The following is a 21,595-nucleotide window of genomic DNA, read 5'->3' as shown; positions in this document are numbered from 1 at the left end:
GACAACAATGGCTAACAAAGACATGCAGGTACATATGCATATTTGCACATGCACTCACGCACACATGCACAGAGCCTCACAAAACATGTACACATGATGATGATGGTGATTCCTATCATCATAATCATCATCATCATCATCATCGTTTTTGTCCGCTTTCCATGCTAGCATGGGTTGGACGATTTGACTGAGGACTGGTGAAACTAGATGGCTACACCAGGCTCCAATCTGATTTGGCAGAGTTTCTACAGCTGGATGTCCTTCCTAACCCCAACCACTCAGAGAGTGTAGTGGGTGCTTTTATGTGCCACTGGCACGAAGGCCAGTCAAGAGGTACTGGCAACGGCCACGCTCGAAATGGTGTATTTTACGTGCCACCTGCACAGGATCCAGTCCATCAGCACTGGCAACGAACTCGCTCGAATGTCTTTTCACATAGCACTGGCACAAGTGCCAGGTAGGCGATGTTGGTAACGGTCATCATCATCATTATAAAGAGAAGGTGAAAGCTAGAGAAAAAGCATCATGATGACAACCATTATTTTTATTGTCTATTATCATTATTGTCATCATCATCATCATCATCATAATCTTAAACAGCAGCATTCATTACATTTATCATATTAATTATCCGTAATCAGGCAAAAATTAATGTTTCTGTAAACAGTGGGACTATCTTAAATAAAATTACCTCAAGAAAATCTTTGTCATTTTCCAAACCAAATGTTGGTGAGAATTCAAGTTTTAAATATCTCGAAGTTGACTTTGGGGCAATTTCCCATTCACAGACTACATTAGAAGGGTAAGAAAATGCAGTGCCATAACCAGGTGAACTAATGTATCCAAAATTAGAATCAACTTTGAAAGTACAACCTGGAATCAAAGAAAAAAATATTAGCAGTTTGTTTCAAAAGGGGTTTTTAGTTTTATTTCAAGGTTTCATAAGATGTGGTAAATTATAGATGAAAAACATCACTTATATATATATATATTCTTATATTTTTTTACATGTTTCAGTTATTTGACTGCAACCATACTGGAGCACCGCCTTAAAAGGTTTTAGCCAAAGAAACTGACTCCAAGACTTATTCTTTTTAAGCCTAATACTTATTCTATTGGCTGTCAAGCAACAGTGGGTGGGGGTAGACAAACACAGACACAAAGACATACATGCATGAATAGATACACACACACACATATATACACACACACACACACACACACACATATATACACACACACACATATATATATATATATATATATATATATATATATATATATATATATACATATATATATGTATTTATATGACAAGCTTCTTTCAGTTTCTGTCTACCAAATCTACTCATAAGGCTTTGGTCAGGCCAAGGCTATAGTAGAAGACACTTGCCAAAGGTGCCATGCAGTGGAAGTGAACTCGGAACCATGTGGTTGGGAAGCAAGCTTCTTACCACACATAGTCTCTCTCTCAGATACACACACATTCACATGTTTATCTGTGTACATATGCATATATATAAATATATGTATATTCTTATATGTAACATATAACTGTAAACACACACACACACACGTACACATACTTACATGTATGCACACACAAGCATATACCCAATCACATGTATATATTTGTCAATCAAATTCCAATCTAGTCAAATTTTCACATTTTTTTTGTTTTTTTTTTTTTTGCAATTTTACAAGTATTTTCATGCTTTGCAACAATCTTTAGGTAAATCTTTATGTAGTGGCATTAACAGACAGTAAATGTGAAAATTAGACTAGATTGGAATTTGATTGACAAATATATACATGTGATTGGGTATATTTGACAACTGTAATAGAATGACTGAATTTTTCCTTTAAATACTTTCCAGTAGGCACCAGAAAGATGAAACTTATGAACACTACTTGAATCAATCAGCATACCGCTTGTACATCATGGTTTGATGAATGAGGAACACAATTGATATCCATAGAAACATTTTAACCAAGCAGAGTTACCGATAGAGAATTTTGCTACAGTCAGATGTTGAGAAATATCTAATACTACAAACAGACGTCCAGTATTAAACATTTTAAATGAAATTATATTCAAATTCAGATTAATATTTGTAGACATTTCAGAATAAAATGTATCCTTCAACTGACCTTCAGTTAAGTCCCAACAATGTTCAACATCCATTACGATAGTAGCATTACTTTTATCTGCTTCTTTAATACTTGCTGTATCATTGTTTTGGAAATGTCTAATATTTGGTAATATACTGGCAGAATCGTTAGCATGCTGGGTAAAATGCCTAGTGGTATTTCACCTGTCTTTACATTCTGAGTTCAAATCCTGCCAAGGTCAACTTTCCCTTTCATCCTTTCAGGGTCAATAAGATAAGTACCAGTCAAGCATTGGAGTTGATGTAATCAACTTACCTACCTTCCCTGAAATTATTGGTCTTATGCCAATATTTGAAACCAATATTTGGTCTGACACTTTTGCTTCGTTTAAAAGGGAATTTGGAAAGGATACCAATGTACTGGTTGGGAAGACTATTTCTTCTTTTCTTTTTTAACTGGGATTCATCAATAATGCTATTTTTATTAACAACAAACTCAAACAATTGTAATATTCAATAGAATTTTTAGATATTACTCACTTTCTCATGATGGTTGACTATTGGTGTGGGCATATACTTCAGTCCTTTTGAAAAAAGTTGAAATTCATCATTATCTAATTTAACCCTTTAGTATTCAAACTGGCCATATCCAGCCCAAATATTCTATCCTTTTTATGTTCAAACTACCATTTAAGCGGCCAGAAACTGGCTTCTTACACTTACCCTACAATGTCATTCTAAAAATACACAATCGTATCATTGCAATTTCAAAGTTGCAAGATAATGCATGATTAACTCAAAACAAAGTGAATAAATAAGCATTACATTTGGCAGAGTAATCTGAATGCTGAAGGGGTTAATGAAACTTACCTTTTCTGAATTTAGCAAGAAATCCACGACTTTTGTTGGGAAAGATTCCAGTGTTGTATTTTATATACATAGTATTTGTAGTGGAGATAATGGGTGTTGAGTATTGATAAGCTGCATTTGGAATTTTTACATGAATTTGTGATAGATCAGATTCTCCATTATACACAATAAGTTCGTCTTCAATACTCAACATCAAATCTTGGAACTAATCAAAATAAATACAAAAATTTTATTTTGTCAATCTTACAAATAATTTTTTTTTAAATTGACATTTTCAAAAATTGGAAAAAGTTTTAAAATATATATCTGAATGGTTTTGGCTGTGTGATTAAGAAGTCTGTTTTGCAACCATGTGGGTTTGAATTCAGTCCTACTTCATGATGGGCAAATGTCTTCAGCTATAACCCTGGGCCAACCAATCCATTGTGAGTGAATTGAATTTGGTAGATGGAAGCTGTGTGAAAGCCTGTCATTACATGTGTGTGTGTGTGTGTGTGTGTGTGTGTGTGTGTAAATATGTGTGTGTCTGTGTCTCACTACTACTTGACAACCAGTGCTGGTTTGTTTATGCTCCAGTAAATTAGCAGTTCAACAAAAGAAACTGATAAAATAAGTATCATACTTAAGAAAAAGAATATGTATTGGGTTTGATTTTTATCTGCTAAACCTTTCAAAGGGTTACCTAAACTTGGCTACAGTCAAAGGATTGCAATAAATAAAAGAATAAAGGAATAGTTTTAAATGCAATTGAGAGGCTTGTCAGAGTGTTGAGTAGAATTCCTTGTAGTATTTGTTTGAGCTCTCTCCACTTTGAGTTCAAATCCTTTACCTTTACCTTTCATCTTTTGGGATGGTCAATTAAATAAAGTTCCAAACAAGGATAGTAGATTGGCAGAATTGTTGGAGTATTGGATGTATTTTATCTTTTACTTGTTTCAGTCATTAGACTATGGTCATGCTGGGGCACTGCCTTGAAGAATTTTTAGTTGAATGAATTGACTCCAGTACTTATTTTGTTTTTATAAGCCTGGCTCTTATACTATTAGTCTCTTCTAGCGAACCACTAAGTTACGTGGATATAAACACTAACACCAGTCATCAAGCAGTAGCAGGGGACAAACACACACATGCACAAACATACACTCACACACATATATGTATACACATATGACGGGTTTCCTTCAGTTTCTGTCTACCAAATCCACTCATAAGGTTTTGGTTAGTCCAAGGCTGTAGTAGAAGACACTTGTCCAAAGTGCCACACAGCTTCACTTCTGTATCTTTGAGTTCTGACAGCAATACCTCCAGTGACACTAATGCCAAGTTTTTGTCAGCTGTTGTTTTTCCATTGGACACTATTGGTAATGTGGATAGGAAACACTTGCATGCCTGGGCAACTGTTGATCTTCCATATAAAAACCCAGCCCAAACTTGTACTCTTCAGGTACATGTCCATAGTCTTACAGAACTTAAGGAAGTCCCAAGTACAAATAGTCTTATGTAATTTTCATGATTTCATGAAATACATTCAGATCTGATGAATTTCTTGATAAATCACATGCATATTTAAGGGAAAATGCTCTTTTGCTTTTTTATTATTGTTTCCAGTCAGCTGAGTCTGGCAATGATAGAGCACCCCAATGCTAAAGATTAAAAAAGCACATTGTTTAACAATAGTCTCTACATGCTCTGAAATCATCAGAACACCTGAATTTATCCAGTAAGTTCAACAGACCATTGATTACAATGCTAGAAAGTCCATGCTTCAATTGCAATAAATCTCTGTGTCAGAAGGAACAGTCAGAAATTTTGTCCATAAAAACATCAGATACAAGTCTTATATGATGAGGAAAGGTTAATTTGTCAGAAAAGGCAAAAGAAAATCATTACATCAGATCTAAAAGGCTCTTAAACTGAAAAATCCAGCAGAAGATTTGATTTGGCTTTTCTCAAATGAGAAAAACTTCAACCAAGATCAAAAAGTTAATAGAAGAAATGATAGATGGTTATGTGCAGACCATTCAGAAGTTCCAAGTGTTATGCATACAAAATTTCCTGCAGCTGTTATGGGTTTAGAGGTTATCAGCAATGAAGGACATGTGATGCTACCTTACTTTTTCCCACGAGGCCTTAGAGTTAATTTTACCACCTACATTGAGGTCCTGGAAATAATTGTTAAGCCCTGGATAGACAGTGTGTGCAATGGAAGACCATATGTATTTCAGTAAGACACTGCACTATCACACATGGTTCTAGTAACACAGGAATGGATGGCTGAAAATTTTCATGATCACATAACCCCTAACAATTGACCTTCTAATTCCCCAGATCTCAATCCATTGGACTATTAGATATGGAGAATTTTTGAGAGAGAGGTCAATGAACATGCCCATAATACCAGAGATTCTTTGAAATCTGCCATAGTCAGAGTAATGTCTAAAATGAACCAGGAATACTTGATTCCAGCATGTAGATTATTTAGATCTAATATAGAAGGAGTTGTTGAAGCTGAAGGTGGCTTTATTGAATGACATTATAGAATAGAAGGTTTATTTTTATCCTCATAGCATTTTTTGATAAATAAAGTTATTATCTGTTATTATATGTCTGTTTTTTTATAAACATAAATCTGTCCTCAAATATCTTTTGAAAACTTCACATAGGCCTCTGAGCAGGTATCACCAAGCTTTTGACAAACTTCTATTCAGATTCTCAGCTCAAGTTTCTCTGTCACGGTCAGTGCGACAATCACATGTTACACACCTTCCTTCCAAGCACTACTGTAAACAGCAGAAGTGAGCTAGAATGATAAAACTTAGTGCATATGCACAACAAAGTTTAAGGTCAATCTGTACCAAGCAGCTTCACTCTGCATGCTTTAGCTTCATTACAATGGCAACAGTCCAGATACTTATTGATCAGACTGGTGGCATGTTAAAAGCACTATCCAAACATGATCAACGCTAGGGCCACCTGACTGGTTCTTGTGCCGGTGACATGTAAAACGCACCATCCAAATGTGGCCGATGCCAGTGCCCCCTGACTGGCTCCTGTACCAGTAGCACATAAATAGCACTATCCGAATGTGATCGATACCAGGGCTGCCTGACTGACTCCTGTGCCAGTGGCATGTAAAAAGCATCCACTACACTCTTGGTGTGGTTGCGTTAGGATGGGCATCCAGATGTGGGAAACATTGCCAGATCAGACTGCTGGCTTTCCAGATCTCAGTCAAACTATCCAACCTATGCCAGCATGGAAAATGGACGTTAAACGATGATGCAGCAATATACTTATTTCTTTAGCTATTTTTATGTAGTAATTTCTGAGCAAAGCATCATTGGTCACAGGTTCACTGCATGTTTGATAGTAAGATTGACATGGGAGTGTCTGTGTAGCTCAGTGCAGAACAAATATCAACAGGAAACTTTGTTTGTAAAACACCAGGTCATGACCAGTGTACTGGCTAAATCTCTCTGTTATAAGCTTTGTGGTGATTAGATCTTTTAACTTGTTTAACAACACCACCTGAGACTTGAGGACTTTCTAGAGAATCCATTCTGTAGCAAGTAATTAAACCATGTCCCCAGTCTGGAAATAACTCTGTACCTTTATATATATGCTTATTCTCACAGGAGTAACCCTATGAGTTGTGGTCTCTTTCTCTAACTGTTCCCTCCCCCAATCTTCAAGATCCTGCAAAGATCATGGCGGCTTGCACTAATTTCTAACAAAATTTTAAAAAGAGTAAATAAATATCTTACCTGAAGAGTAACAACATCCCCAAAAGTAGCTGTTAATAGCCATGTCTTTTCCATATTACCAGGCGGCATATTTGGATACAATGGGGAATAGATACTCTGATATTCATCGGTAGCCGTTAATACTGCATCATGTGACAACAAATCAGATGAACCTTTGAAGCAAAAGAAAAACAAAGGATTTACAACCAAACACCTATGTTGAACATTAATTGAATAACCTATCCTGCCAGCATTACATGACTGATGAATTACCTTAAGGAGATAAAGGTAATATAGTTCAAAAAGTAGAAGCAATTGACAGTACCTAACTTAGGGAGATGGAATGCGGGATATTGTATAGTGTAATAGGTAATGCTGTTGACCAGTAAGTGATAGATGCAGGGTTTCTAGTCCCATTAGGTAAACCGTTTTTCTCTAAAATTGGTACTTATTGATTATCTAGGAGATAATCAATAAGTAAATTATTGATGTGATTACACAGCAAGAAACACTTCCTTATCAACTTCTATGTGATTGATCATTTAGCTAGAAATAATAGCTAAGTCTCCTTCAAATCCCAGTTATCATTTTAAACAAATAAGAACACATTTTAAAATGAATTACTAGATAAGCCTAGAATAACATGATGGTCAATACTGGAATATCTTTAATTATAGATTTGTGTGATCAGAGTTGACCATAACTGAATCAGCAACAGCAATAACTTGCCAACATTTTCTTTCTATAAAAGATGTGTAACTCTGACCCACTTTTCTGAAAAATCTTTCATATTTTAACACAGTTTATCATAAACTGCTCTTGCATCTGTCATCATCATCATTATCTTCATCATTATACATTTGCTATTCCAATGTCTTAAAGATTTCAATGTCTTCATGACACATTCAATGGTATATTCTAGTTGAAACTAAAATATTTTGATCAAGAAATATTTTTATAAACTCCCCCCCCCCACACACACACACAACAACACCACCAAAAAACTCTCTCATTGAAACAATAAATTATTTTATCACACTTACCATTTTGTTCAGTAGCTTCAGGACAAGACTTGACATAGCTATCACAACAACTAGATTCAACTGATAGTGGTACCATGGGGTACAGTTCACATAAACCCTTGTCATGGTTAACTGTTATCATAGAACAATTCTCCAACTTTTCACAAGTTTCCATGCATTTATTTAAGTCACATTGTTCACAGTAGGTTGGTTCATTCTCCAGATGAACATGATGAGGGTATGGAATCCAAGAACATCTTAAACCTAGATATAGAGAAAATCCACAGTTTATTCATTACTGAAAATTAATACCGAGAACTTAACAACTAAAATCAAGTGTTTCCAAATCTGGGATCATGAACATTTCTCTCTGATTTGCAGAGACATACAATTATTTGTATCTATCCTTGAGGATTCAATGGGAAAACTATATTACCAATGAAGAGGTTCTACTCCAGGCTGGATGTATATCTATATATGCATGTATATAAGTATATATATTCTCTCATCTTTTGACCTTTTCACTCATCCATTCACCATTAACACTTTTACCACGTATTATTATTTACGTTTATTTATTTATGTATTATTTATTCATTAATATCTACTTTCGTAAGCTAATTATTTAAATTGACCCTTCAGTATATAACTTCCTAAATCTCTCTCAGCCTTCATTCCTCCTTAATTTTTCATGTAATTTTCTAAATGGAATCTCTTCTTCCCTCCTATGTTCTCAAGTTGACTACATATATTTTGTACCATCTCTCTAAATTAACCCTTGCTTGTCCTCTCTGGGCTTCATGTTGGCTAAATATTTTTCCTATTTTTCATACTATTTTCTTATTTCTTCCCACTCACTATGGCTCCTTGTGCTATTTCTCTGCTACTATCATTGCTATTGTCTCCAGCCCAGGAAGGAAGAAAGCATCCTCCATAATGTTCACTTCTGGTCGTAGCATATCTATAAAACACTTAACCCACATAATTCCTCCTTGTTTGTCATGCAATCTCAACTTAAATTGTTCTTGGACGCCCAGTCATGCATTGCTAAGGTAAGATATTCTCTCGTCTTTCAATCCTTTCATCCATTCATTCACCATTAACACTTTTAATATGTATTATTATTTACATTTATTTATTTATATATTATTTATTCATTAATATCTACTTTCATAAGCTAATTATTTAAATTGATCCTTCAATATATAACTTCCTAAATCTCTCTCTCTCTTTCTCTCTCTGTCTCTCTCTCTCTCTCTCAGCCTTCATTCCTCCTTAATTCTTCATGTAATTTTCTAAACGGAATCTCTTCTTCCCTCCTGTGTTCTCAAGTTAACTACATATTTTTTGTACCATCTCTCTAAATTAACCCTTGCTTGTTCGTGGCATGCCCGTCCATTTCCACCAACACCACCACCAATACCACCACCAATACCGGATATTTATCTCTCTTCTCCCTCCACCAACGCCAGATATCTCTCTCTTCACCCACCACCATTACCAGATATCTCACTGGAAACCCTCTTCCTCACTGGTGGTATCCTCTATCATACCTGCAATTTCTTCTCCCTCTCCCAGGAGAAATGCAATTAGTTTAGCTGCCCACCTACTTAATCTAGCATTGGCATATTGATATTAATATTCTTCTCCTCTCTTCTTTTTCTTCTTCTTCTTCTTCTTCTTGTCCTCCTTCTCCTCCTCCACCACCATCACCACCACCTCCTCTCCTCCACCACCACCTCCTCTCCTCCTCCCCTCCTCCTCCCCTCCTCCTCTCCTCCTCCACCATCACCACCACCTCCTCCACCACCACCACCACCACCACCACCACCACCACCACCACCATCACCACCACCACCACCTCCTCCTCCTCCTCCCCTTCTTCTTCTTCTTCTTCTTCTTCTTCTATCTTTAATGATTTACTTATATCAGCAACTCCAGAAATGCTTAAATTTACGATTTTACGATGTCCATAATGCTTACACTTACTATGCCACTAACACCTATTCCTACCTCCAGTAGGGGCAACAATCTTAACATGCTTGAATGTTTGAATGATGACAGGTTGAAAGTGAGAACAGGTGTAGCATGTCAATTGAACAAACACAAAAACCTTCTTTTCAGGTACTGAATAACATGCCTCCTCCCACATTCCTTTCACTGTTTTTAGAGTTGGCACTGTCAATGTAGGCATACTGAAAGGTAGGTCTAGTGAGATTGTAGAGATGCTTGAACAGAGACATGTTGATGTATGCTGCATACAAGAGGTAAGGTGGAGAGGAGCTTCAGCCAGGGTCCTCACAGGCAAGGCACATAGGTATAAAATTTTCTGGGACAGTAACAGTAATGGAGTAGGGGGTGTAGGCATATTTCTTGTGAAGAAATGGGTGGATAAGGTCATAGAGGTAGTCAGGGTATGCGACAGAGTGCTTAAGCTCCAGCTAGTCTTACAGAATAGTATAGTTACAAATATCTCTACTCACACCTTACAAGTGGGCCTACAAAACGATCAGAAGGACCACTTTTATGATGCCCTTCTACAGGCCACCTCAAAGACGAGTGGCAATGACCTCATCTTTGTGGCTGGATATTTTAATGGGCATGTCGGACAGCAATCCGGTATCTTCCATGGGGTTCACGGGGGCCATGGAATTGGTTCCCAAAAAGAAAAGGCAACTAGGCTACTGGAGTTCTGTGATCCATGCAACCTATTAATCTGCAACACTGATTTCAGGAAGCCAGACAGTCACCTGATAACCTATCAATCAAGTGACTCTGCTAGCCACATTGATTTCATTCTCACCAGACAGCAGGATGTAGGGTTGCTCTTAAATACAAAGAACCTCACTGGTGAAGAATGTATCCCCACCCCCAGCATAGACTAGTTATTAATGACTTTAGACTCGATACTAAAAGAATGCCAAGAAGCAGAACAATCCAGAAAAGAAGGATTTGGAAGCTAAAGAACCCTTCACATGGTCAGAGATTTAGGGACATCCTCACTGAGGAAAATTAATGAGAGGGAGGAGAAGCTACAGACTGCGGACATAGAAGGTAAATGGAAATTTCTATGGGACAGCTTACTGAGTGTCACAGACCAAATTTATGGCTGGTGCAAAGTCCCTTCCAGACCTAGAGTAAAATAGTGGTGGAATAATACTGTAGACAAGGCCATTAGAGCAAAGAAACAGGCTTGGAAATCCTAGAAGAGTGGGGGTAGCAGGAAACTGTACCAGATAGTCAGAAGGGAGGCTGGGCGACAGGTATACATAGCCAAGGGAGAAGCAGAAAAGAAGAAGTTTGCCAATTTTCAGCAACGTGAGGACCAACGAACTGAAGTATTTCAGATTGCAAGACAGTGTGTGAGAGAAAATTGTGATGTCATGGGAGAGAAATGTGTCTGCATGAATGATGGTGCACTTGCTTCTAATGATTCTGAAAAGAAAGAGGCTTGGAGAAGCCATTATAAAAGGCTGCTGAATGTTGAGAAAGAATGGGAGGAGGTGATCCTGCCAAATGTTGACCCAGTAGAGGGACCAGATACCCGAATAGATACCACCCTGGTAGATAAAGCAATTAAGGGTATGAAGTCAGGAAAAACTCCTGTTGAGATGCTTAAAATATCTGGTGGTGTGGGTCATGGGGTAGTCATCCTTATTGTAATCCAGGTAGTTTATGAAGGAGTCATACCCAATGACTGGCGTAGCAGCAACATAGTCAACTGCTACAAGGGTAAAGGTGATGCTTTAGACAGAAATAACTACAGGGGGGTATCAAACTGCTCGATCAGGTGATGAAGGTCATAGAGAAGGTCATAACCCATCTCATTAGGGAGAGAGTCTGCTTAGATGAGATGCAGTTGGGTTTTGAGCCAGGTAGAAGCACCACTGATGCTATATTCCTGGTACAGCAACTGCAGGAGAAATACCTAGCCAAAGATAAACCAATATACTTCGCTTTTGTTGACTTGGAGAAAGCCTTTGACAGGGTCCCTCGATCCCTTATCTGGCGGGTGATTCAAAAACTGGATATTGAAGAGTAGTTAATAAGATCTGTACAGGCCTTGTACAGGAATGCCGTTAATAAGGTAAGGGTCAGCAATGAGTATAGCGAAGAATTCCGGGTTCACCAAGGGGTTCACTAAGAATCAGGTCTCAGGCCCCTCTTATTCATCATAGTCCTCCAGGCAATAACAGAGGAATTCAAGACAGGCTGTCCCTGAGGATCTTGCTCTCATAGCAGAATCAATATATATATATATATATATATATATATGCATATGTATGTATGTATGTATGTATGTGTGTGTGTGTATATATATATGTAATATATATACATGTAATACATATATACAATACATATGCATATATATATATATATATGGGAGAATATACAAATAATAACAACAGACGAGGACAGGTGGTGTAAATAACAAAAGTATATATTAGTATGACGCTCGGGAATATGGAAAGTCTTTGACGTTTCGAGCTACGCTCTTCAACAGAAAGAATACGGAGACAAGGAGAAAAACACGGAGAAAAAAATTTGAATAGTGTTCAGTCAACGGTCAATCATAATAATGGCCAATCATAATAATGGCCGATCATAATAATGGCCGATCATAACAATGGCTGACCGGAAGTTAGAAATTCTTATTTCAGGAGAGCTAAGAAAGGGGGAGATAACAAACGGTGATCGGGAACGAGGGGCTGTGTGTGGGAGGCAGAATGATGGTGATCTTGACGTATGTAGTGTGAAAATGGGGAAGGGAGAAAGGGAGAAAGTAGTTGGTCAGTTGTAGTGTGTGCGTGGTGTGATGCGAGGGTATTGGTGTGGTGTGCGTGGTGTGATGCGAGGGTATTGGTGTGGTGTGATGTGAGGGTGTTGGGAGGTGGGGAAGGCATGGGTGGAGTGTGGGTTAGGCTGAGGGTGGGGTAGAGGTAGGGGTCTGTGGGTAGGGTGGGGTATGTGGGTAGGGGTGGGTGGTGGGTGTAAGGAATTGGATGGGGTGGAGTGGGAAGGTAGAGTAGGAGTGTGTTGGGGTGTGGTGGGATGAGCTTATGAGGGGGTGTTGACGAGGAGGGAGAAGGGGAGGGGGAAGGTGGATGTAAGAGAGGGGGAAGATGGGTATGGGAGGGGAGAGGAAGAGAGGAGAGAGGGTGGGTATAAGACAGGGAAGGTGGATTGAGAGAGGGGGAAGGTGGGTATGGGCGGGAGAAAGAGAGGAAGAGAAAGAGAGGAAGAGAAAGAGAGTGAGAGAGAGGGAAGAGGGGTATGGGGGGAGAAAGAGAGGAAGAGAGAGTGAGAGAGAGGGGAAGAGAGTGAGAGAGTAAGGGTGAGAGAGTAAGAGAGTAAGAGTGTAGAGAGTAGGAGAGTAAGAGTGTAGAGAGTAAGAGTGAGAGAGGGAGGAGTACGAGAGAGGAGAGTGAGAGAGAGTAAGAGAGAGGAGAGAAAGAGTAGGGGTGAAGAGAAGTGGGAGTGGAGAGAAGTATGAAGAGAGGTGAAGAGACGTACAAAGAAGTAGGAGTCGGAGCAGGAGGTGGGGGAGGGGGGAGAGATGGGTGGTAGGAGGGAGGGTGGGGGAGAGACAGGAGGAGGGGTTAGATGAAGAGTGGAGCGGAGTTGAGCCCATGTGGCGCAAAGTAGCGAAGATAGAAGATTAATCCCTGTTCACGGCGCAAACGGGAGTCCGGATGGCCCCTGTGCATGGACAATCCAAACACAGACAGGTGTTAACGCAAGGAGTGGCCGACAGAACGGAAGTGGCGTGACACGGGGGTGTCATTGCCGACGTTGATATCTCGGAGGTGTTCCGCGAATCGGTCTGCCAGGCGGCGCCCCGTTTGTCCGATGTACAGAGATTGGCAGAGAGAGCAGGAGAGGCAATATATGATGTTGGTAGACGTGCAGGTGAAGGAGTCGGTGATGCGATAGGGTCGGTGATGGGTGCTGGTGAGGAGGGTGGTGTTGGAGAGGTAAGGGCAAGTGCGGCAGCGTGGACGGGAGCAGGGGAACGAGCCAGGTTGGGAGGTTGGGTTGGGGAAGAAGCTGTGGGCCAAGAGGTCCCGTAGGTTGTGGGCTCGTTTGAAGGAGGGGAGGGGTCGATTAGGGAAGATGTGGGAGGTGGAGGGGTCGGACTGGAGGCGCCGAAAAGCTCGGAGAATGGAGCGTTGGAGGGGTAGGGTGGTGGGATGGTAGGTGAGGGGAAAAGGGAGGCGGGAAACGGCAGGGCGGGTTCGGGGGGAGAGAGCAGATGCACGGTCCACAGAACGTGCTCTGGCAAGGGCGGTGTGGATGGTGGTGGGTGGATATCCACGCAGGCTAAAGTGGTGAGCCATGAGTTGAGACTGAGTCTCAAAGTCATGGCTGTCGCTACAAAGTCTGCGTAGACGGAGGAATTGGGAATAGGGGATGGAAAGTTTTGTGTGTCTAGGGTGGGAGGAGGAGAAGTTGAGATAGGAGTGTGAGTCTGTGTGTTTGTAGTGGATGGAGGTGCTAAGGGCGGAGTGGAGGATGCTGACCGAAATGTCGAGAAAGGGGACAGAGGTGTCAGAGACAGTACAGGAGAAGTGGAGGGCAGGATGGAAAGACTGAACGAAAGAGAGGAACGAGTCAAGATGTTCGCGGGAGAGTGAGGTGGCACCGATACAGTCGTCGATATACCGACCGTATAGTTCGGGAGTAGGACCAGTGAAACTGGAGAATATTTGGGCCTCAACATAACCAACGAAGAGGTTCGCGTAGTTGGGGCCCATTCTCGTCCCCATGGCCACTCCCGAGGATGCTGGTAGATATCTCCCGCGAACGAGAAGCAGTTGAGAGATAGGACAAGTTCGGCCAGACGAATGAGTGTGGAGGTGTCGGGTTGTGGGTTGGGGCGTTGGTCTAGAAAAAACTTCAGGGCACGCAGCCCCTCGTCGTGGGGGATCATTGTATAGAGGCTCTGGATGTCTAGAGTGAAGAGAAGCTTAGAAGGGCCGGGAGGGAAAGAGAAAGAGTTGAATAGACGAAGCGCGTGGTTAGTGTCATGAATGTGGGAAGGGAGAGAAGCCACTAGGGGGGGCGAGGACACGGTCTAGGTATTTTGAGATAAGCTCGGTGGGGCAGTTGCAGGCGGAGACGATGGGGCGGCCAGGGTTGTTCGGTTAATGGATCTTGGGGAGGAAGTAAATGGTGGGGGTGCGTGGGGTGCGAACAATAAGGTTGGAGGCGGTGGCGGGGAGAGGGGAGGAGAGGATGAGGTCATGGATAGTGGAGGACACAGTCTGTTGGTAGCTGGGCGTGGGGTCGGAGGGCAGAGGGCGGTAGAATGAGGTATCTCGAAGTTGACGGAGGGCTTCGGCCTCGTAGAGGTCCGCGCGCCATACTACCACGGCTCCACCCTTATCAGCCGGTTTTATGATGATGTCCGTGCGGCGTCGGAGGGATCGAAGGGCCGAGAGTTCGGCTGGGGAGATGTTGAGTCGAGATCAACTGCCTGGAACTGGCCAGGAGCGGGCGTCCACTGGGATGGTCGTCGGCCCAGGTCAGTGAAGCAGTCCTCGTTGGGTGCGGGTGGTGTGTTATGGAAAAGTGCACTCAACCTAACGCGGCGCACAAAGCTGTGGACATCAGCACGGGTTTGAAATTCCTTGCAGGATGGAGTGAGTGGGATGAAGCGCAGACCCCTATTGAGGACGGAGCGCTCCGCCTCAGAGAGAGGAAGATCTGGGGGAATGGTAACGACAGGCTGAAGTGGAGAAGGGGTGGGTGGAATAGAAGTAGGAGGGGATGAAGTAGGGTTAGGAGGGGCGGTCGGGATGGTGGAGGGCTGGGAGGGAGGGGTGGAGTGTGTGTGGGAGAGGCAGGGTGGTTGGGTGTGGGTGGGGAATGCACATCAGGGAGGGAGAAGGGTGGTGGAGGGGTTGGGGTAGTGGCTTCGGGTGTAGAGGAATGGAGGAGTGAGTGAAGTTTGCGGAGCTTAGTGTCGGTAAGAAATGCATGAAAGAGATGATTAAGTTGAATGATAAAGCGCAATGTATTGTGAGCATGGGAGGGTGACAGAGAGGAGAAAAATATAGAAAAGGCTGGAGGAAGAAGGCGGTCGATAGTGTGGATTTTAGAGAGATTGGAGCGAATGGTGGCTCGCATAAGGCGGTAGGATGTGGTGCGGAGTATGGGTAGAATGGTGGTAGAAGAGTGGAGAGTGGGGTGGAAATGGAGGCGGAAACCCTTAGGGATGAAACGTAATATGACTAGAGAAACGAGTCTTCTTGAATATGAGTAAGGAGAGTCGTATAGTAGGTTGAAAGTATAGAGAGGGAAGTGTGCGGAGGTATAGTTTTAGGCGGTTGTGGAGAGTGAGTTGGAAAGATTTGTAGTCAGGCATGATGGAACGAGAGAGAAAAGAAAATTAGACGTGGGAAGGAGAATTACAAAAGGTGTGGTGGAAAAAAACAAGCGTGATGAGAAAATTGGACGTGGAAAAAAGGAAAAAAAAGAAAAAAAGGGAAAAAAACTGGAAAAAAAACTTTTTTAACAGGTGTGGGGGAAAAAATAAAGGCATGAGGAGAAAAAACGAAAAAGGGGTTGTGAGAAGAAAATATATGCGAGGTGGGAGAAAAAAACAAAGCAAAAAGGAAGATGGGACAATAGGGAGAAAATGGGGTGACAGGGAGAGAAGAAACGAGAGGAGAAAAGAAAGGGAGGGAGAAGAATACAAAGTAATAGGTGCAGATTAGAGAAGACAGATTAGGAACATCCAGAGTACGAAGAGACGGTAGGTGAAGGAAAGTAAGGTAAAAAAGGATGATAAAGGAGGTTTACAAAAGTGGAAAAGTTCAAAAGTTTTTTAGACGTCGTGGTATATTGAAGCGATTTCCAATCAGAAGATGGGTCCAGTGTAATCCGTGGGTAGGAGAGGTGCAGCCGGAGGGTATAAAGTTCAGAACCAAACAGTCCAGATCCATAAGGAAAGAAGGTAGAATCCAAAAGTTGGTAGTGTGTGATGAGAGGAGACAGGATTAGCTGGTGCGACCACGTGAGCGTGTATTATATGTGGGAGAATATACAAATAATAACAACAGACGAGGACAGGTGGTGTAAATAACAAAAGTATATATTAGTATGACACTCGGGAATACGGAAAGTCTTTGACGTTTCGAGCTACGCTCTTCAACAGAAAGAATACGGAGACAAGGAGAATATATATATATATATATATATATATATATATATATATACGTAATATATATGATATGTATATATATATTATATATAATATATAATATATATATAATACATATAATATATAATATATATATAATACATATAATATATAATATATATATAATACATATAATATATAATATATATATAATATATAATATATAATATATATATAATATATAATATATAATATATATATATATATATAATACATATAATATACAATTCCGCTTGCAAAGACCTGTTGAGGCAAGTGAAATCGAAATCGAACTAAATTTGACGACTGGCATCCATGCCAATGTCTCCTTCATTGGACACTAAACTTGGCTTGCGAAGACCTGTTGGGGCAAGTGAAAGCGAAATCATGATGGCACCTGTACCAGTGGAGTGCTAAGAACACCATCTGAGTGTGATCGTTGCCAGAGCAGCAGTCTGGCTTCCGTGCCAGTGGCACGTAAATAACACCATTTGAACGTAATCGTTACCAGTGTCGCCTTCCTGGTACGTGAAAAGACATTCGAGCGAGGTCGTTGCCAGTGCCACCAGACTGGCTCCTGTGCAGGTGGCACATAAAATACACCATTTTGAGCGTGGTTGTTGCTAGTACTGCCCGACTGGTCTTTGTGCCGGTGGAATGTAAAAGCAACCACTACACTCTCGGAGTGGTTGGTGTTGGGAAGGGCATCCAGCTGTAGAAACTCTATCAAATCAGATTGGAGCTTGACGTAGCCATCTGGTTCACCAGTCCTCAGTCAAATCGTCCAACCCATGCTAGCATGGAAAGCAGACGTTAAACGATGATGATGATATATTAGATATATAATATATATATAATATATATAAAATATGAGAGGGAGGAGAAGCTACATATGTATTATATATATATAATACATCATATATATATATATTTTGCAGCATACTGTGGCTGTTTCTTTGGCATAACGAAAGAAGGCCTTTGGGTTTCACTTAATGTTTTTTATAAACCAGGCTTATATATATATGTATATATATATATATATATATATATATATATATATATATATATATATATATATAAGCCTGGTTTATAAAAAAAACAATAAGTGAAACTCAAAGGCCTTCTTTTGTTATGCCAAAGAAACTGCCACAGTATGCTGCAAAATAGGACCCCCTCTTCCAAACAGAGAAGTTTGAAGATTACCTCACGAGAATACTTATGGCTGTGTGGTAAGTAGCTTGCTTACCAGCCACATGGTTCCAGGTTCAGTCCCACTGCGTGGCACCTTGGGCAAGTGTCTTCTACTATAGCCTCTGGCCAACCAAAGCCTTGTGAGTGGATTTGGTAGACGGAAACTGAAAGAAACCCATCGTATATATGTATATATATATATATATATATATATATATATATATATATATATATATATATATATATATATCAAAATAAACAACACGGATTTTAAAGATGATTGCAGTACGCACGTTTCATGCTACTCCATTTATTTAAGTAATGCGAGCATTACATTAAATGCAATACGTAGAGCAATCTTCAGCTGCACAGACATATTATAATTGTGGGAACATTTAAAATCCAAGTGGGAAGAAGAATACATAAAAATCCACCTTGACATAGCCAAGGCTAGCAGGCTAGTAATTAGTTCTAGGTAGAATTCTAACTGTCTCTGATTTTATTGTCTCTTATCTAGTGATTATAGTATAAGGGGCAATCACTTCTAAGGAAAGGGAAGGTGTAAGCATTATACATGGATATGGTTATAAAGGTTTCTCTGGTCAGAGTGGCAACACTATTTTAGGTTGGGTTTTTTTTACTGCTATCATAATGTTGGGGAATAAAACCTTAAGTATTTAGGTCAACAGGGCTTTTTCTTTAGTCTGAATAAAGCATCAGTATTGTTTTACATATACTAAGTATGGGAAATTTATAGATATCAATATTAGCTTAATTAATATGTTAATGATAAGAAATGTATGTGTGTTTGTGTGTCTGTGTTTGTCCCTCACCATCACTTGACAACCGATGCTGGTGTGCTTATGTCCCTGTAACTTAGCGGTTCAGCAAAAAGAGACGGATAGAATAAGTACTAGGCTTACAAAGAATAAGTCCTGGGATCAAGTTGCTCAACTAAAGGCGGTGCTCCAGCATGGCCACAGTCAAATGACTGAAACAAGTAAAAGAGTAAAAAGGGTATATAATCTCTATATGTATATATGGTATATATATATATATATATATATATATATAATTAATTTATATATATATATATATATATATATATATATATATATATATATATATATATATATACATATATATATATATATATATATATATATATACATATATATATATATATATATATATATACATATATATATATATATATATATATATATATATATATATATATATATATATAAATTAATAGTAATAATATTAGGAAATAAAAACTTATTCCAGCCTTACAGGCAAAAATCGGTATAATATTACACCAGGTTTTGTAATATATAATATATATGTTTATAACTAATTTAGAGATGAACCACCACTCTACAACTCAGTCAACTAAGAACCCATCCAAAACCATGCTGTGAGGCGTATATATCATATCAATATTTATTGAAGATTTTAATCCAAAATTTTAATAATATATAATATATCATATAAAGAAACATTCATCATAAAAATATTAATTTAAAAATCAAACTTATAAATAGGACAGTAAAAATTAATACAATAATATAAAGTGTGAAAGAATAAATGTATAAAAGTCAGTGTTAGTACATAGACTACACGCGTTTCATGGCTGAAATAGGACTATATAAAATCATAAGCAAATTCTATCCAAGTTCATATATATATATATATATATATATATATATATATATATATATATATACATTTGTATATGGTGTGTTGTGAATTTATCAAAAGAAATCCCATAAAACTCAACAATTTTGATAAAAATGAAGAGAAGGTGTTAAAATATCTATAGGGAATTTAATTCATGGAGACAATCATTTTGTACAGCAATATAAAAATCAAGCAAATTCATGGTTCGATAAAATGAATTAAAGTAATTAGATTACATCAAATTAATTATATATCACGGTACTCGTCAATGCAGGAAGTATAAACAAAATTTCGATGGGGGGACCACAGTGGGCAACAGTACTCGAGGTGGGGTCGGGCAATATATATATATAGATGTGCATGTGTATGTGTGTATGTATATATATATATATATATATATATATGTATGTGTATGTATGTGTATGTATATGTATATTTGTGTATGAGTGAGTGTGTGTGTGTATATATATGTGTGTGTGTATATGTGTGTGCACATGTAGATGCACCTACATGTTGTTGTCGTTGGTATTGTTCTTGTTGCCGTTGGTCTTCTATTACTAGAGATACTCCTCCTGTATGTATGCACATGCATATCTATTTGCTTGTGAGTGCACGCTTGGATGTGTGTACGTGCATGTGCGTATATGGATGTGGATATCTATATGGATGTATGTACATGTGTATGTATATATATGTATATATATATATATGTGTGTGTATATATGTGTATGGGTATATGTGTGGGTATATGTATATGTGGGTGTGTATGCATGTATAAGTATGTGTGCGGGTGTGTACATCTAGTTGTGTGTGTATGTGTGTGTATTTATGTATGTGTATATGTATAGGTGAGTATGTAGGTAGGTATGTAGTTGTGTACATACGGATGTAATGATAGTTGGCCACACAGTTGTGTATGCGTGAATAAGTATGGGTATATGTGAGGGGACATAATGTGTATAAGGATGTATATCTGGATATGTATAGATGAGAATGTATTTATCCTCATTGTTACTGTTGTGGCTATAGAATTAAGAGATGTGTGGCTGCGCGCATACATATGTATATGCATACATGCACGCATGAGAGTGAGTACGAGGGGGGGGGGGGTATACACAGCACACGTGTGTGGGGGGGGCGCAGGCAGGCTAGCATCTTGACCGGCCACTGGCTATCCAACCGTAGCTAAGCGTAGGCAGTTTAAAACAATAGTTGCCCAATTGGAAGGAGGAAGTTAACGGTAGTAATCAACCCTCCCCCACTAGCAGCAGAATGGTAGAACCGTTGGAAGAGGCAACAGGATATCTTACACCGCTAAGTTTGAAAGTTTGGCATATTATTGTTGTTGTCGCCATCATCGTCACCTTCACTATTATTGCTACTAGAACATTAATAACTTGTATAAATGAACTTCTACATAGAACCTTCCAATATATACTGAAATGACACACACACACTCAACAAAACCTCCTTTCTAAAAAACACTTCCAGCTTTCTAGATACGGCTAATAGAGCTGATGCCACAAACAACGTATGTGGTGGAATGTTTGCTTATAAAAACTTGTATATGCACACATGAGAGTAAGGGGACATCCGAGTAAGGCTGTGCACACGAACCCACACATATAGATGTGCATTGGAGTGCCTATAGCGATCTATCTATAATGTTTGTAGGCTTTTTGGGTGCCTTGTATTTCTAAGGGTTTTTTGACATATACCTTTTTATATGTTTGCATGTCCCACATGCTATACCTTCATTTATGTATTCTTTTTTACTACTACTATTATTAT

The 21,595-nt window shown here is 39.4% G+C and overlaps 1 protein-coding gene across 5 annotated transcripts in view; it reads right to left on the bottom strand.

Moving 5' to 3' along the window:
- Positions 1-21,595, bottom strand: part of LOC106881248 (uncharacterized) — a 297,452-nt gene that overhangs the window by 165,649 nt on the left and 110,208 nt on the right. For all 5 annotated transcript variants that reach the window (XR_008264114.2, XM_052967796.2, XM_052967797.2 and 2 more), the window contains exons 9-12: positions 7,768-8,010; positions 6,746-6,897; positions 2,982-3,186; positions 692-873 (exon numbers count right to left, since the gene is read on the bottom strand). Coding sequence is in view for 4 of the 5 variants with exons in the window: in XM_052967796.2 (XP_052823756.1) it covers positions 692-873; positions 2,982-3,186; positions 6,746-6,897; positions 7,768-8,010 (782 nt within the window). In the remaining variant the exon portion in view is untranslated. The remainder of the gene's footprint in view (positions 1-691; positions 874-2,981; positions 3,187-6,745; positions 6,898-7,767; positions 8,011-21,595) is intronic.

Source organism: Octopus bimaculoides, chromosome 5 (genome assembly GCF_046866305.1).
Source record: "Octopus bimaculoides isolate indiv1 chromosome 5, ASM4686630v1, whole genome shotgun sequence".
NCBI lineage: Eukaryota > Metazoa > Mollusca > Cephalopoda > Octopoda > Octopodidae > Octopus > Octopus bimaculoides.
Note: the sequence above shows the minus strand (reverse complement) of the source record. Positions and strands in the feature narration are given on the sequence as shown.